A 19,175-nucleotide genomic window follows, 5' to 3' on the forward strand; every position below is an offset into this window, starting at 1 on the left:
ATCCTGCAAAACAATGACCTGTGGCCTCAAGGCTCGCACAGAGTAGTTTTCTCTCTCCCTGTGTGGAACTTGGGGACAGAGGCCCATATATTTTTCACGACGCGTCAAGTCAAGACACTCTGTCTGGGGTCTACAGGAGGTGTGGGAGGGGGATTAGGCAACCTGGACTGAGTTGCCTTGGCAACTCAAGTCTCACTCTTGTATAATTGGCCCAGTGGTGAGCCGCCCGGCTCACCACTTAGCATGTTTGAGTGACAGCTAGGCTGTTGAATTGGTGTTTTTCTGCATAAAAGCAGGGCTTTGGGGACTGGAACTTCAGAAGTCGCCACAGGACCTAAAGAATCCGAAGAGGGGAGAAGCTGAGCCATCTACGACGACGACACCACCGGTGGAGCCCTGCTGTACGAACTCACCACTTCCCCGACAACAGAGGAGATCTTCTTCCAGGAGAGTCTTCTTCCCTTTGAGCTGGTGGGACCAACCAGTTCGCCTTTTTTTCGCCTTCCTGGACGTCTTGTGGCCGAATCGCCCGTGCCAAGCACCCCGGCGGCCGGATAGCCACGCTTCACCACTACCGCGAATGAAAGGGTCGTACCTTTTAATCGGGAACTCCGCGGCTGGTTTCTTCCCTGGCAGTGCAACGACCTCCAGCTTTCTTCCTCGTCGAGATCCTCTCTTCCTCTGGTCGAAGCCACGACTTGCACCCGCTGCCAGGAACAACTGCCACCGCTGGAGCTTTCTCACCATTTCAGGTACTGTGTCCCGCCTGGTCTCCCTTGCGACGGATTGTCCAAGGTGTCCCGTAAATCCTTGACCTTCCAACTGGGTTGACCTCAGACCTGCTAACTTTGCCTTTCTGAACTGCTCCAACCTCTTTTTGACCTTTTCTGCAAAGACTTTGAGTGCATTTCCACTGTGTGATCTTGGGCACATTCCGCCTTTCTCCCTCCAAGAGTGGGCCTGGCCTATGAACTTTTGGCTCTACAGTAGACCCTGCCTTTCTTGACTTGCTGTGGTTTCTTAAAAGTGTTGGTACTGTGTTATTTCCATACTCTGCCTGTTCTCTCCCTTTTTAAACAAATTATTGGAGTGCCATCTAAGGTTACGCGCTCACCTCTGTTTTGCTAATAAGTGGTGTCTTAACCTAGACTTGTCGAATAATTAACTAAAGAGGTGTATATACTTATAGTGACTGTGTTGGAACTTGCTTGATATATTAGTGCCAGTGTATTTTCATAAGTGTGTTTTTAAATAAGTAATTATATACTTTTATACCAAAGCTCTGGTCAGTGTTTGCTTGTTCTACTGTATTTTTAGCCCTATTGTGTATACTCTATATACTGCCTAACTCTTCTTGAGAGAAGTCTGACTGCTCAGCCACAGCTACGAGGTAAATCTGGGTGGTACAGACTGCTACCAATTGGGTTTACTGCTTACTCCTGTGGTCTTAAACATTTTGCAGTGGTCCCTAAGGGAACTGCACAGGTTTCTGCCTAACACCAGGAGTCTGAGGTGGTATACTGCCACTTCTCGACATACAATGTACAGGAACATCTTTTCCTAATTAGTCTAAAAGTCTAAATTAAAGGCGTTTAGATCTGAGGTTTCCAAAGGCACAGGGAAGGAGGCCTGTTGCTTCTCTGGGCAAGTGTGTCTCTACCCTGGAGAAGAAAATGCAGCTGGGTCGGTTTTCCAGAAGGTGTTGCTCGACTCCTGTCTCGGTGGGCAAAGGAGATAAAGGCCCAAAAAGACATGCCCATAGAGGTAGTTGAGGAGGAGCCAGCAGATTGATTGACAACTAAACCTAAGAGGTTTTACATTTCTCCAAAGACTAATTGAACTTGGACCCAAACAGGTTATCAACACCAAACGATATATCAGGAAGTTTGGCCTTACTGTCAGCGGCCCATCATTCTCAACTGAGCCCTGCCCCGGTGCCCATGGACCGATAAACACAATCAGCTGTGTTCAAGCCTAAGTGTAGGATCTGGAAAGCTGTCACATTACCATCCTCAGCCAGAGAGGTGAAACACTCCTTTTATCTTCGGCACAGAGATGACACTCCACAAGGTGTTAGTGCACTTCGGCCGGGAACAAGCAGCTTTCAAAGCCTGTAAAGTAAGGCTACTGTGAGCCAAACCCTTTCCTCCATGGTGTCAACCGTTTTGCTCTCCCTGTCTGGGGGCAAACATGGAAAGGTAGTGACCTTAGGCCCTGCAGGTGAGGCCTTGACCACCAGGCTCTCAAGGGTGGGATGTGTGGACTGAAAACCCAGATAAATGGCAGCAGGACAATACTTTTGGCAATATTCCGGTCTATGGCCAGAGCCAAAGCAAACTCAACCACACTGCCTTGATAGGTTCAACAACAGCTGTTTGATTGGAACAAGGGTCTCCTCCCTGGCTCACACTGATCCAAAATGCCTGAGGTTGTACTGGACTACTGGCCTCGAAGGGGCAGACAACCCAATGGTGTCCACAACCTTTGCAATTTTCCTCTGAAAGGACATGCAGGGCTTCCCATAACAATAGAGTTGCATTAAGTCAAGTGCAGATGAGATATCCAACTCACTGGCATTCTGTAATACGGGACCCATCACCATACCTCATCATACCCATAGAAGACTGGGCCCATCCGTGAAATCAATTCCAACCTGGAAGCCAGTACATAGTCCAGCAAGGTGTCAGCGCTGAGCCATGGAAGACTGTGTCAAGGCTCTGATGCCTACAGGCAGAGCCAAGCAACACTGAAGAAGAGCAGGCTCCAAAAGAAAGCCCTGAATTGAACTGGCTCACATGTGGTTGGGGCCTGAAGAGGTGTCTCCGCTAGCTTGGAAAGGTGCAGCGGGCGCAGAGTGCCACTGGGGCCTTAGCAAAGATATCAGCTACCTGGAGGGGCTAGCAGGGAATGATACTTGTGGTTTTGGTAGATCAGGTTACATGTCCTGATCTTTAAGCCAACTTAAAGGGCTGTGATATCATTCATCAGAATTGTGAACAATTCTTTAATAAGATAACCTTTAATTGTACAAGATGGTCCAAGGATCATAGAACATTTTTATCGGAAGACATGAAGAAAACGATGTTGCATTGCGATTGGTATAAAATCAAGGAACATTTAGCAAATACATTTTTATTTTCCCAAAACCTAAAACCTTTTTCCTTCATTTGCCATGATTGAGCTATGCATTAAACATTTCCTATTAGACAAGTTGCAAGAACATTTATTTGATATAGTTTTAACATCTTACAGACTTTGGAATTTAGAGGGCAAGTAGTCACGCTCCTCTTTGAGCGTGAGTAAAAAGTAAGGTTCTTTAGAAACATTGAAGTATGTATTTATTGAATGATCTCCCCTCATGGATTGTAGATAAGGTTTTTATTGTTTTATTATTAATAAGACTCACTTACAGACTGATAAGTATTTTGCTTGATTTAAGGGTGGATGTTAGGGAGAATTCTCCTACTAGGGCTAATTTCCCTCACCTAGTGAGTCCCCTAGCAGCTTTGCTGGATTTCTGGAGTTTATTTTTCCACCTGGTAAGAGTGTACATCCTTTTTCCACTCTTACATGTGTTTTGGCCTATGCGTTTTTACTCATTGTGTGATCTTGGGCACTGGAGCACACCACTCCAAGTGCCCCTGTCCTTGTATAGGTTACACAGCACCTTCAGCGTAGTAACCCAGGGTTGTCTTTTAGACTTCCCTCTTCCTCCTTTTCCCTGGGGCTGACTACTGTCCCCCAGAGAAAGGTAAAGTTGCCATTTACTTTACATACTCATTCTTAACACAGACCCAGTACGCCCCATCTTACATAGAGTACTGAAAGAGCTAATCTGTACCCTTTTTCTGTCTGTACCTCCCTGAGCACTGTTTCTCTCTTTTAACAATTAGACTTGGCTGGTGGCAGTGGTATCTACCCTAACTTTTCTACCGCAATTATATTAGATAAATGTGGTACTGTTCTTGGCTATTATATTAGCCTCGGACATAAACCCGCTTGACCAAATCATCTTTCTTTTGGCTCCGGTTGGGTTTATTCGCCATTTCTTTTTGTTAAAGTCCTTCTTGTGTTTTACTTTGCGTGGCAAACTAGGTTTGCCTTCTTTGTTCACTGTCTTTTGGCGGGCTTCTGCAGAGAAGCCCTTCTCTTGGTGCCTGGGTGTCTAGGTAGACTGAATGTGGGGAAGGAGTGTAGTCACCCCCTGCACAGGGTATCCTTGGAAACCCGAGTCGCACTTTGCCATGATTGGCTGAGGTGGTTGTCCTGGCTGGACAACCCCCCTGCTGCATGATTGACAGCCAGGCTGTGGGAATGGGGGTTTTGCACATAAAAGGCAGGTCTCTTGGGCTAGAAGTCAGAGTCGCCTCTGGAACTACAAGGAACTGAAGAGAAGCTGAAAGAACGACGGCTGCTGCAACTACCCCGTCCTGCTGAAGCCCTGCTGCAGTCCTGAGCTATCTTCCCTTCAACGACTAAGAGGAGATCCTGTCCGGAGTCTTCTTCCCTTGAGCCTGGTGGGGATAACCAGCTCACCTTCTTCAGCCAGAGATCTTCGCCGTGGTCGAAATTGCTGCACACTGCTGTAGTGGTGCGGAAAGCAACCTGCTGAGCCTCTCCTGTTTTTAAGGAGCACACCTTTTCGTTGTCGCTGCTGCCGGCTTCAGCCCTGTGTGGTGCAGACCCCCTTCAGACGTCCTCCTTCACGGCGAAGCTCCAGGAATCATGGGTCTGCGGGAAACCAACAGGTACAACTGCCAGGGCACCAGCTGCATAGTTGGAATAAGGTACTGTGTTCTACTCGAGGAAACTGGGTGAATCCCTTTTTCTTCATCTTCAAGGCTCGTCCTGGTCTTCCCTCCTTCTTATAACTTTTGCTTCCGAACATTGACAATATCCAAGTACTTTTTGGCTACATTGATTCGTGAACTATCTAACAGTGTGATCTTCGGCACAGGTCTCCGGCGTCACCTAACCCTGGCTCCGACACTTTGAACTCGTGTTTCTCGATACTGTCTGCCTAACCTAAATATTGCCTGTGATTTTTGCCTCCAACTCCCTCTGGGTATCTCAGGTGCAAAGTGTGTTTTTGCCCCGGTAGCATTTCATGTCATGGATACGCGTTTATTTAGTAGACCGAACTGTCAAAAAGTGATCGCGACCGTATCCGCGGTATCGTCTTTTGTTCATAACACCGGTTCATTCCAACATAGGGTACTTACCTTGAGACTTACAGTACAAAGTGAATTGGTTAGTTGTAGTATATTTAACGTGTGGTTTTGTTTATAACTGATGGTTTAAAAATAAATGTACTTATATTTTTTACCTGAAACCTTGAGGCAGTGTTTGCTTGAGTCACAGTAATTGTGGTCCCTTTGTGTAATCTCTGCTACTGCTCATATAGTCTTGAGATAAGCCTGGCTGCTCTGCTACTGCTACCACTATAACTTAGTAGTGCTGGGCTTGTACCAAAGGTAAAACTTGTATTGCCACCTGTAGTCTTAATCAGGTGCAGTGGTCCCTAAGGGCACTGCACAGGATTCTGCCTAACAGTGGACGACAGGAGGCCTTGATATTTGCAATTGCTCTTTATTATAATTAACTGTCTTTGATGTGGCGCTGACTTATTTGAATGGGTTTAATATTTTCTGAATTGTAATTTATATGCAACTTATTCTGTTTCTTGGACTGCAGATGGCACTCTTGTTCAGAGGAGAATCGCATTGCACTTCAGTGCTGGACTGCCCCTTTGGATGCAACCACACTTAAGCAACTTAATATTTCTCCTCTGTGCACTCCTTAGTGGGGTACACCCAATAGAACGGGATATTTGAACCATGTTCCTTCAAGTTGAGGAGCTCCCACACCTTTGTACATTTTGCACTTGTTATGTGATCGCTTTGTGTACAATTTGATTTTAAACCACACACACAAAACAACCCACAAAAGTTACATTTATTGTAAATGCAAATTTCAATGTGTCTCTACAAGGGTTGGATCTGTAAGGGAAGTCCAACTGACTTGTAATCTGTTATTCCAACCGTCTGTATCCTGTTAGTAGGGAGATTATTTCACTAACTCACCACTGGAGATAGGAACAGCAGAATGGAAGTACAAGTGTGAATAATGTTCCTACATCATTCATACATACGAACCAAGCAGGTTTAAAGATATATGTGTAACGTAACTAATGTTTTCACATAGTCAGTTGCAACTTGCAGCATTTACTTTGAACACGTACAGGATATATATATACTTAGAAGCACACCATCACCACACTCATCAGTTACTGGGACACATGATATAATGAATACATTTTGAGAACAATCCAAAACAATGTGGAAAGCACCAGAAAGGGGTATACCTTCTCAATGACTCCAGCTCCTAAACTGTTTATTGCCTTCAGTTTCTTTTCTGGTAAAGGAGGATTAAATCGAATTACACCTTTCTGCAGTAGTGCCAGAGGTACTGTCACCAAAACCTATGGAATCAATAGACATTTTGTAACTGCTCAAAAATGAAAGGGTGTAGATTGCAACAGTATATTAAATTGTGGTAGAAAATACAGAGCACAGTATTCAAAACCAGTCTTAGGCGCACATCACAAAGTGCTTCTCTATCTTTTCTTTCCATACCTATTAATACAAATATGTACTGAAAAGCAAAAATGTAACTTTGGTAAAGTTCTTTCTGATGGCTTTGAGGATTCCACTAGAGATTCCACATCTTTTAAAATACACTCCTGGCAAAAGTCTGCTTTGGAAAATGTTCAGCAGCCACCAAGTGGGACTGTGTAGCTCTGATGCTCTCATACCAGAAGTGAGGTCACCTGTACATATATTCAAAATCATCAGCAACACGTTCCTCAGTTCCACCTTTTGACATCAGTCATAACAAGGAATAGCAGAAAGGCCACTTCAAATATGTTATTAAAATTGCAAAGATTCCAATTAGACAACAGAATTTAGCGGGGTAGGTGGAAGGGAGATAAGAAATCAGTGGGTGGAAACCTTGTATCCATAAGGAAGAAAATGACTGAACAAAGTAATCATTTCAAAAGCCATGTCAAAGACAGTACGTAGGTGGGAGAAGGACAAGAATTCAATTTAAACAGGTCGTTTTGCAAGACAGACCTATCCATTTTAGCACCCTCACCAGCTACACAATTCAGGCGATAGTGCCTAATGAAGGTATGTGGAGAAGTCCAAATTGCCCCCTCGCGAATGTCCAACAAGGAGACTCCTCTGTGGAGAACAGAAGTAGTTGCTTGGCCTTATGAGCAGATCATAACAGGTTTTGATTTAAAGTACAATCGACCTGGTCATGGGTCTGCTTGCTGTTTTGTGGTTCCTTTTTGGTTTGGTGAAACCTATTCAAAGTGATTTAAACAATAATCGTTCAATCTATAAATGTAACATTTGAGTGCGATCCAGGGTGCAATTGATGGAACCGGTCATCCGTCTAGAACAAATGAGAGAGGGGAATAAAAAAGGGCAAATACATTATCTCCTGAAGATACCATTCCGAGACAACATTTGGAAGGATGGATAGTTCTATTCGAAGTGTGACTTTGATGAATTGCAAGAATGGAGGAGAAATGGATAAGGCCTGCAGTTTAAAGACCGTTCTCGCAGAAGTGAGCGCCACCAGTAAAGCAACCATCTAAGTAAGAAGACGTAAAGGACAAGAATGAATAGCCTGAAACAGGACCATCATCAGTAATGTGAGAGCCAAGTTAAGGTCTGTGGTGGGTTGAAAGAACTTCCCACCCTCCCACCCTATTGTGAGAGATGAAGCAAGCAGCAACAGATTGGGTTGGTCTGACTGCTACCCCCCGCTGGGCTTCCCACGGGATAAAAGATACCACCAGCTCCCCACTGCCTACAAGATACGATACTGGCACACCAGCTACATCTATGATCTCAAATACCAACAGGGAAAATACCTTTTAAACCCTCCAGGACATGCACAAATGGTTGGCGGAAACGCAGAGTTTGCAGTCTATACCGGTAACATTTCTCAAACTAACTTACATAGAAGAGACAGAAACCAATGCGAGAGTGAACTGCATGGCCGAGCAGAGAATCTGCTCCAGTGCACTCCCCGAGCCTGGGTGGACTCAGAAGAAGAGAGTGCTGCTACTGGAAGAATTGCAAGATGGTGCCGACATTGCGTACCCTCCCAGCCATCTGTTTTCCTGCACATGTGAAGTTTGTGCCTGCTGCTGACCATTCCATAAGGTAGGTGCACTTTCTGTGCATTACTGCACCTCCAGGGGAATTAATGAACCTGAAAAATCGAAATTGGAAAAAAAAGAAGAAAAAGAAAAAAGCAAAATTTGCATAAAATTGTTGGAAAGGACTGTTTTATTTGTCATTTTCATCGTGCTGCCATTTGTTGAGCTTTTTAATACCTGGAGCTGCCTTGCTATTTTGAAGGCACAAGTTTTTTCCCACTATTGCCTGCTTACTTGACTGTTTTGTTGGCCCTTCAAAGATGGCCGCCGTGGTTTTCTTTGTTGTGTAGGCAGGCTGTGCTGAACCACCTCTCCCTGTGCTGCACTCCCATTGGTTGCTGAGTATTTTCTTCCATCCAATCAGGGACCGGCAGGCTTCAGCCGGCCCTCTCAGCAAAGGCCCACTCCTAAGGCCCACTCCTAAGGCCCCCCGTCTGCTCCCTGTCCGCTTCCGGAACGTTAATTGGGGTCCTCTCTGCACCTTAACCACAATGATGCTGCCACCCCACTCCTCTAAGAAATCCAGACTGCCTTGACTTTGCCTCCTCCAGAACTATGGCTTAGTTCCTTCCTTATGGACTCACTCCTACCGCCTTTGACCATCACTGTTCTTTCTGCTTGTTACTCCCATGTTGTCATCCTGATGCGCAGTGCTTCCTAAAACCCTTTGCTAACATCCGATTCCAAGATTGAAAAGTCAAATCTTGCTGTTTTTGCTTTGTGCTAAAAAGTCAAATCTTGCTGTTTTTGCTTTGTTCTAAAAAGTCAAATCTTGCTGTTTTTGCTTTGTGCTAAAAAGCCAATCTTGCTGTTTTTGCTTTATTCTAAAAAGTCAAATCTTGCTGTTTTTGCTTTGTGCTAAAAAGTCAAATCTTGCTGTTTTTGCTTTGTGCTAAAAAGTCAAATCCTGCTGTTTTTGCTTTGTAATAAAAACTCAAATCCTGCTGTTTTTGTTTTGTGCTAAAAAGCCAAAACTTGCTGTTTTTGCTTTGTTCTAAAAAGTCAAATCTTGCTGTCCATTGCGAAATTCTCTGTATTTTGCTTGTATACTGTTTCTTCTCTGTAACTTGCCAGCCCAGTGACCTCACCGCTCTCTTTTGTCCCACACCTACCTGCCTTAGCCCCCCCCCAGTATCTCCATCCTCTCCTCGCTTCCACCCCAATGCGTTTTCTGTTTCTCCTATCTTTTTCAACTGCTTCTCCATTGACTATCCTTCCCTTCTCACTAAGTCTGGTAGGAAGAAGTTCAAAAAGGATATCTTGGCCTCTAACCCTGGTCTTCCTATCGCCGACACCTACTCCAAAGCTTCCGCGAGACAGACCATCACCGACATCCTCTTTGTCGTTCCTTCGCCAGATCTATGGACTCCTCATATGGTCTCTGTGCTCTGCCCTATCTCCTTCTCTCCCATTAATGGTGGCACTTGCTGGGCAGTTCTCATGGCTTCCTTCGACTCCTCTAAAGTCATCATTAATGTCTACCTAAATGGCACTGTCATGGTCCAAGGCCCTCAGACCAATCTCCTCCTCTGTGATAGGCACTTCCTCGCCTCATCAATTTCCTCTCATCTCCTGCTGTCCCCTCCTCTCCCCCCTTAGCTACCTTGCCCCCTCTCTCCTCCTCCTCCTCCTCCTCCTCCTCTGCCCCTCCTAGGGCTCTTTCTCCTCCGCAGGGCATACCTCTGATCAGTACCCCTCCCCGGAAGGTCTTTATGGCTGGCAACCTTCTTTATATTGCCACCCTCAACTCTCGCTCTGCTGTCAAACACTCCCTCTGACATCTGCCACCTCCTTGAAGAATTAGACCTTGATGTCCTTGGTTTTACTGAGACATGGTTCACGGCCAGCTCTGTCGCAAGCTTTGACACTCTCCTCCCTGATGGCTACAAGATCCTCTCAGCACCCAGATCCTCCTGGTCCGGTGGGGGAGGAAAGGTAGCCCTGATCTTTCCTGAGTGGATTCCTGCCTCTATCATTCCCACTCAGACCTACTCCTCTTTTAAATGCCTTGTCTGTAGGCATTCTCTCTCGCCTACCCTTTCTCTTACTGTGCTTACCATCTACCAGCCTCCTGGTCAAATCACCTCATTTCTCTCTGAGTGGGGCAGACCTCTCCTCCTCCCTCCTGGCCTCTACCACTCAACTCTTCCTCCTCCTCCTCCTCGGTGACCTCAATATACATTTTAGACTCTCCTTGCTCCTCCTCTGTACTCTTCCGTGACCTCTGCGACTCCCTCTCCCTGTCCATCCTCCCCTCTGGCCCGACTCACTCTGCAGAGCACACACTCAATGTCTTCATCTCCTCTGACCTCCCCCTCTCCATCCCTCTGACCACTCCTCTCTCCTGGAGCAATCACTCCCTCCTCTCATCTCATCTCTCCCTCTATTCCCCCAAGCCTACCCCAACACTGCCACCTACCTTCTCGGACATCCGGCCAATGAAGCGTGTGTCAGTTGAGGCTTTTGCCACCACTTTCTCTACCCCCACTCCACCATTGGCTGTCTCACATCCTGACACAGCCCTGTCTCTGCTCTACTCTTCAATTTCTGATATGCTTGATGCTCTTGCCCCTGTCATGAGGGTCCGTTTGAAGTTCAAAGCCAAGTGCAATTCCTGGTATGACTCTGACTAGCTAAACATAAGTGTAGGGTGGCTGAGAGAAAATAGAGGACTTCCTGTTCATCCTCTTACAAACTGGCCTGTCGCCTGCTACAAAGGCAATATCGACTCTCTGTCCTCACCAAGAAGAGATTCCACATTCAAGCTTGTGTGTCTGCGGGATCTAACAACTCGGCCGAACTCTTTAAAATCTGCAAGGAGCTGGCCAACCCTGCTGCAGTCTCTACACCTCCTGTTGCGTCCCAGGCTCTTTGCAATGCCCTTGCCTATCACTTCATTTCAAAAACACAGGACATCCTGTCCACCATCTCCACCCACACCCCTCCTCTCCCCTCTCCATCTGTGCTTGCTGACCCTCCTTTAGCCACCCCCCCCACCATCCTTCTCGTCCTTTCCTCTTTTCTCCCCCGATGAGGTCACTTGACAAGTCCGATCTATGAGAGCCTCGTCAAAACAGGTTCATCCCTGTTCCTCTAAAACCATCAAGGACCACATTGACACCCTCGCTCAGGCCCTTGCTGATTTTCCGCATCCTCTTCTCAAGAAACCCACAGCTGATCCTTCTTGTCCAGCTAACTATCGCCCAATTTCCATTACTCCCTTTCTGGGAAAACTCCTGGAAAAGTTGGCCATCTCTCAGCTTAACCGTCATTCCAATTATGTCGGCTGTCTCCATGACCACCAGTCTGGCTTCAGAGCTGCCAGAAGACGGACGCTGCTCTCCTGAACATCCGTGAATATCTTCTCTCCAACCTTGACTCTAACATTCTCTTCCTCCTCGATCTCTCTTCTGCCTTCGACACGGTCAATCATACCATCCTGTTCAACAGTTTCTGTGAAAACCTGGGTATCACTGATCAGGCACTGGCTTGGCTGACCTCTTTCCTCTCAGATCGACCCTCCCAGGTCCAACTTGGGTCCTTCCTTTCATCCATCTTCCTCTCTACCTGTGGTGTTCCCCAGCGGTCTAACCTCTCGCCCTGGCTTTTCAACCAATACCTGGCAACTCTCACCCACTGCATTGCCACTTTCTGCTAAAGTTTCCAGTGCTACTCTGACGACACTCAGCTCATTTTCAGGCTGCCCTCTGCCACCTCCTCTCCCTCTCTCATCTCTGATTGTCTAACTGCCATTCAAGGTTGGTGTGTCGCCAGTGATCTTTGTCTGAATGCCAGCAAGACGGAGATCCTCCTCATTGGCACACCTTCACCATTCTTTCCCCTCACTCTCTGGCCGGCCTCCCTTGGCCCTCCTCCTACCCCCACCTGCGAGGCTAAGAACCTCGGGGTCATCTCTGACTCCACCCTTTCCTTCTCCGCCCACATCTCTGAGGTCTCTAAAAAGTCAAATTTCCTACTGCACCTCCTCAGAGGTACTCTGCCTTTCCTCTCCTTCCCCCAGAAGCTCATGGTATCCCAAGCTCTGGTTCTCTCTAGCTTGGACTATTGTAACAGCCTCTTTCTAAATCTAGCTGCCTCTACTGTCTGCCCTCTGCAACTAATCCAGAACAGGACTGCGAGACTTGTCCGTGGCCTCAAGCCCTAAGATCGTATCTCTCCAGCTCTGAAATCTCTCCATTGGCTCCGAGTGGATGCAAGGATTAAAATCAAAACCCTCTGCATTGTCCACAAGGCTTTCTGGGGCCTGGGTCCAAAATACCTCAGCAAATACCTCCCCTCTCGAGCTCTTCGCTCTCTACCTCAGGGTCAGTCGTTTTTCAAAGAAACGAGCTGGGGGTAGATCGCTGTCTTCGGCTGGGGCCTCCCTCTGGAACAACCTCCCTGCCACTCTAAAACTTGAAGAGAACCATCTCTGGTTCCAGAAGCACCTCAAGACCTTCCTCTTTTCTTCTGCCTTTGCTCCCCCTCTCCCCTGCTGATCTGTTCTCTCTTGGCACTGTGCACCTGGTCACCCTCTGTCCTCCGGGCCCAGGTACCTGCTAACCCTGCCACCCTCCCGCACTGCCCCTGAGCCACCCCTTGCACTGGGGTCTGTATCTGTACCCATACAGCCCCCCCCCCTTTTCTTCCTGCACTTATCAGACCTACCCTGTCTGCTGCCTTAAACCTAGCACTTGCAAATTGCTGGCTGCACTACCACTGTTTGTTGCCTTCATTATTTATTTATTATTTATCTGTTTCTCCTCTGCTTCGCACTTTCCACTTCTCCCCCCTTCCATGCACTTTTCCCCTCCCTCTCTCCCATGCACTTGCGTGTTCTCAATGTCACTGGGCCTAGTAAGATAGCTGTTTTGTTCTCCCCTGTGCCCCTCCCTTGCCTTGTCGCGCTCTGAAACACTTGTGTACGAGCGCAATAGAAATAAAATATCAATATCAATAATGCCACGGAACGTCCAGGTGAGAAAGGCATGGCAATAAACGAATGCAGAGAAGTTGCTTATTTCAAGTTTATGCATCAATTAAGAGAAAACAAGGGAAAAACACAATCCTAATAACTGACACCAGCATATCGCATGAGCTCTTAAGGAATCATACAATAAGTTGGGCGAGTCCAGCAGAGGTAGCAGCAGACCGGGAGAAGACAGATGTGTTCCTTGCTGCTTCCCATCGAGACAAGGAGAGCACCGCTTATTACAAGGTGGCCACTCTATCGAAGTCCCAACTTGCTACCCGGATCCTGAAACAAGGGTGTGATGCCTGCCAGTTTATGAGACCTGGAATAGGAGAGATCTGCAACTGAATGCAGAGAAACCAGAGGCTCAGGAAAGACATGAAACTGAATTCTGAGAAACCAGTGGTCTGTGGGAGACCTGCACATTGAACACTGAGAAAACCAAGGTCTGGGAGAAATCAGGTCTCAAGTGTTGAGAAACACAAACAATGGAAGTACCAGACTTTCGGGGAGACACAACAGTGCACTGATAAGCGCTGGAGGAACGCCCAGCAAAAGCTGCAAGACAGGAGCCTGTAGGGATAGAGGCCAGGGAGAGGTGTCTTGTGAAGGCAGGTAGATTGAAGGTGGGTCAAGACTCAGTAACACCGGAAATAACATTTCCAGGGAGAATTTGACTTTACATTATCTTCTACAACTAGGGCTAGACATTTAAGAATAGGATTTGTGAACTCCTTTGCTGGCCAAGATTAGGGAAATTGTGTGCTTCAGTTAAGGGATAGTCTGGAGGCTAAGAATAGGTTTTGGATCTTTCTGTTGGCCACCTTGCTGGGCAATAATTTGTAGAATAAGGTGGGCCTTGTGGGACAATGACACATTAAGACTATGTTACAAACTTTATGATTTTGAGACTGTCCCACTGGAGGTGTTGGAGGGGTTTTTATTAGTAGATCTTGCCTCCAAAGAGGATAAAGTAGCCATGTCCGGGCATTACTGGGTACCAGCTCAATTCGGAGCAACCAAGATCCCTTTTGTTCCGGTCCGTCTCAATTTTCTCAAAAGCAGAGCAATACATGGGAATGGAGGGAAGGCATACATATACCAGATCAAACTTATCACTAGTGCATCACCCATTGATGTCCACGCAGGGAACTCCCTGGAACAGAAGATCTTGTGCTTTTCTTTTGAGCTGAAAGTAAACAGCAGAGAGTAAGTTCTGTTCCATAATCTACACGATCCGCTCCCACTCAATGGAGATGATGAAGAGCTGACTCAAAATGCCCACCTGGGCGTTCCGACTAACTGCAAGGTGAAAAGCTGCCACATTCATTTAGCTCTTGATCGCACAAAATCAAAAGGAGCATGGTATTCCTTCATAACTTGACCGAACCAGCTGTGCCCATGTAATGCATGGCAGTTGTGTTGACCATGTGGACCTGGGCAGTTCAACCATTAATGAACGAAAAAATAATCAAAATGCCAGACTAACTGCCCGGGGTTCCAGCATGTTGATGTAGAAGGACTTCTGGCCTTCTCAATGACTGCTTACTGAAATATCCTATAGATGCGTCCATGACCTATGTTATGTTATGTACATTTATAAAGCACACGTCCACCCAAAGACATCTTGGCACTATGCAGAGTCCACTCAAACAGCTCATACCTTCTGTCGCCCCTTAGACAAACAAGAACGTCTTTAGTGACAGGTGGAAAGCTAAATAGTCTGCCGTCGCCCGAAGGCAAAGTGGAAGTGAATTCCAACACCTAGCTGCAACGACAGAAAACACGTGCCCCCCCAATTGGCGAGAGACATACAGGTGGAACAAAAATAGTGTATGACTCAAGGGAACGAAGAGGCTGATTAGGGACGTAAAGGCGAAACCTACTCTTGGCCATGGAAGGCTCGGTGCACAATGCACATGGATTTAAATTGAACTCTCTGAACCACAGGAAGCAAGTGAAGCTGCCATAGAGTTGGAGGGATGGGCATACGATAATCAGCAAAGTTTGTTGGAATGGGTTCTCCTGAAAGAGGTTGCTTGTGGCTGTGCACCAAAGCAGGTCCTTGCAGATGTGTGGCATGATAATGTCCTTCGTGTCCATTTGAGCTCAGACCAGTAGCTCCTCAGTAAACACTGTAGCGGCCTGTATGCACAATCTTCAATCTGGAACCATGAAGATGCAGAGTGGCATGAGCCCTAGAATTGTCAAGAAAATCATGGCTGTGAATTCCATAGTCAGATGGAAGAGGGTTTTTGTTGTATGGATGCTTGTTACCGTTTCTGTGGACAAGATGGTAATGCCTCACTCCATATCCAGGACTTCCCCTATAAACTGCAAGTGTTTAGAGAGAAACACAGCTTGTGCAGGAGGTTGCAAGTTGACCAACAACACTATTGTTGATTCTTCAAATCTAACCTGCTGGAGGTAGGCCTTGAGATAGGGAAAGACATCCACACTCTCCTTCTGTGAAGATGGACAGCCAACACCACCATGACCTTCAGGAATACTCTTGTGGCCAAAGTGAGGTTGAACTGGAGTACTGCAAACTAGTTGTGACCACTTCCAACCACAACATTAATTTACTTTCAATGTTTGTGGTGGATAGGGATGTCAAAGTACAGTTCCTACAGATTTAACTACACAGGGTGGTCGTTCAGCACCAATGCCTGGAAGATCTGTGCCATGGTGAGCATCAGTCCTTTTGGAGTGGGGCGTGGCCTGGTGTCAATGGAGTGAGGAGGTTGCAGCGCCGAGCTCCAGCCGTGATCCTTGCTAAAGATCCTGTGACAGCGGATGAACGGCACATGCCGGGATAAAAAGCGCTCTTGGTTATAGATAAAGCGCTTCCCCACACATATTCAGCAAGTCTGGGAAAAATCGGAGCCGGGGAAAGAAAATAGGACCGCCTGATAGAACCCCCTCCCCCTGCATCGCACTAGATGGCGGACGCGACTAGGAACCTGCAACGCTGAGGGGGAAGGGCAGAATACTCCTGTGACATCACTGAGAAAGCAGATACCCGTGGAAGACCTGTGAGAGCCTCACTGTGGACGCTGGAGGAGCTCGAGACGAGAGCGGACCCTGCGGTGCGGTGATGGGATTGGAAGAGAGAAGACGCAGAGTACTCCCACGACACCATTAAGAAGGCAGCCACCCATGGAAGATCCTTGAGAACCCCTCTGCTGATGTTCAGAGAGCCTGCCGTGTGAACCCTGCGGTGCAGTGGCGCGAGTGAAAGGGAAGACAATGGGAAGTGAGGATAAGCAGCTCTGGCAACGGCATTCGTGAAAGCCACGCCAACTCAAGCAACATCATAGAGGGCGAACGTAGCAGCAAAGGAGCGGCTGAGGTGCCGCGGCATGTTCTGGTGGCTCAGGCGTCAACAGGGGAGCTTGGGACAAAAAGTTGCCCCACAACGCTAACTGGAGGAACATGCACTTGCCAGGCAGTGTGAAATGAAATACCTGTGGAGATCATAACGAGACTGGGAAGTCTGACCCTGATCCGGCTCTCCTGTTGACAGCGACACGCCGGCGATCACAACAGGTTACCCAGAAACTGAAGCACAACAGGAGTGTTTGTACCGGAACCCGACAGCACGAACAAGGTAAGAAGCATTCTCATGAGGCAGCATTGACTGTTTAGTGCAAGGAGCAGACCTGCTAAGGCCCAAAACCGGGCTCCTAATCCAGGCGATAACCAGAACGCAGTGGGGGCAGAGGGACACCACGTGGCAAAAGCTACATAACAGCTACGCCAACACAGGACCTGAGCCCAAGTCAATAGAGCCTGTATACATTCCAACAAGTACCGCACATATTTGGCCACAAGTAAGATAGTCTGGAACACTTGGGCATTACTTGGGCTTGGGAAGTGCAATCACATCCTCATCCGCACACAGCACCAAGCTCATAAACACCATAAAACCATACCTATCCAAACCCAATTCTCTATCAATAGCTAGAGCAACTATTGGTGCTAAATTAGACTACTGCAACGCTTTACTAGCAGGTACATCCGAAAGAAACCTAAACAAATTACAAGTCACGCAGAACAATGCACTTCATGCCGCTTTAAGCATCCCAAAAAGGGAGCATATCTCCCAAGCCAGCCAATCAGCTCAATGGCTCTCGGTCAAAGAGCAAATCACTTTCAAAATTCTCACCCTCACACATAAATGCCTCACTCTCTCTGCACCATCATACCTATCAGAGACAATCACCAAATCCTCCTCTACAGGACTCACTAGGACACAATACACCAACCAACTTCACATCCCACAATAGTTGCTCTAGCTATTGATAGACAATTGGGTTTGGATAGGTATGGTTTTATGGTGTTTATGAGCTTGGTGCTGTGTGCAGATGAGGATGTGATAGTGCGGACCTGTCTAGTCATGGATAGTGTGGAGTCTATGTAGACCCCCAGGGTCTTGACAGATGTCGACACAGGGATGATAGTATTGTCAATCGTAAAGTTGGCCTACAGTTTATCAAGTTTGACTAGAGTATTTTTTTGACCTAGTATAATTATTTCGGCATATCCCCACTGATGCAAAGGCCATTGTGCGCCATCCAATCACACGCAGCACTGTATCATAGTCCTGCCGCCTGCTGTACTGGGTGGCGATCATGATCGGAAACCTTGGGCCATTCCAACCAATTGAACAACATCCAGTGCAATACCCAAACAACAATGCCTTCCACTAAGGATAAAGCGAAGGCAACAATAATGGACTCCTTTGCTGCGACTAAAACACTGTCCTCGCCACAGGAAGGGGCAACTGCACCTGAAGCCCAGAAGATAATAGACACAGAGAACCGGGATGGACAGGTTCTTGAGGCCATAGCAGCACTGAGGTCATTCATAGACACAAAAATCGACGCAGTCAAGTCGAACATGCAATTAATGCGAAAGGATGCACGAAATTTGGCGGAGAGTATCCACCGCTGAAGCAGGGCTCCATGGACCTGAAAACTAGAGTAATTGAGCTGGAAAGGAGAGTTGCGACATTTGAAGCGAGATCTGAAGAAGCGGAGGGGTGGGCCAGGTGCAGCAACATTTGCGGTGTAAAGGGCACACAGATCCCTCCAAAAAAAGTCTGCCACCAGGCTCACATCCCCGCCCAATGATCGCAAAGATCCTTAACTTTCAAGACAGAGAGATCATACTCAAACATTCAAGAGAGGGCAGAGTGATAGAGTGGAATAACTCCAAACTAGCCATTTACCCTGACTACACGCCAGCTGTATAAAGAGCAAGGAACTCCTTTGTCCCGATCAAAGCTAAGCTTAGACAGTGGAACCTGAAATACATGCTACTGTACCCGTCCAGATTGAAGGCGATCCACAAAGAGCGAGCCATATTCCTGGAAACGCCAGCCGCTAACATGTGGCTGGAACATAACAACCTAGCTGATGGAAAGGAAATGGTCACTTGAAAAATCACAACATCGAACAGTGAATAGCTAGGGGGGAGCGAGGCTGTTCCAGGATGCTATTGGCGAAAAGCGTACTGTTGCTCCACGTCTGTTGAAGCACTACATTATAACTGAAAGGCTGAGGGACATGCTCAGCCTCCTTGCCTGAGCACTAAGTCCTAACCAACTAAATGATTAGTGCAGGCCTGTTGCCAGCACGAGAACACTCGCGCTTGACGCCCCGGATGGGACAAGACAACGCGGGGTGCCTGAGCACTGAAAAAACAATGCAGTTGCTGGGCGCACTTGTTTGGTTTCTGCTTATTGTTTTTACTGTTCTAATGTCTTCAACTGGAAAAGGGGCGGAGGGGGGAGGACCACAAGTAATGGTCACAATTGGGAAATGGAGGGGTGGGGTGCGAAATGGGGGGTCCCAGGCTGCGAGCATCCAATGTACAAGGAGGGGGATTGGATGCTGACTAGAGGTGCATTTGCAGACGACCATGGGGCACAACTTAGAGTATTAATGTGGAAAGCGAGGGGTA

General features: G+C 47.2%; 1 protein-coding gene across 2 annotated transcripts in view; it reads right to left on the bottom strand.

The window, feature by feature from the left end:
• Window positions 1–19,175, bottom strand: part of KDM1B (lysine demethylase 1B) — a 1,796,634-nt gene that overhangs the window by 431,763 nt on the left and 1,345,696 nt on the right. For both annotated transcript variants that reach the window (XM_069613586.1, XM_069613587.1), the window contains one exon: window positions 6,365–6,481. In XM_069613586.1, coding sequence (XP_069469687.1) covers window positions 6,365–6,481 — 117 coding nt within the window. The remainder of the gene's footprint in view (window positions 1–6,364; window positions 6,482–19,175) is intronic.

The sequence above is a fragment of the Ambystoma mexicanum genome, chromosome 5p, assembly GCF_040938575.1.
Source record: "Ambystoma mexicanum isolate Mex_15411 chromosome 5p, UKY_AmexF1_1, whole genome shotgun sequence".
Classification (NCBI taxonomy): Eukaryota; Metazoa; Chordata; class Amphibia; order Caudata; family Ambystomatidae; genus Ambystoma; species Ambystoma mexicanum.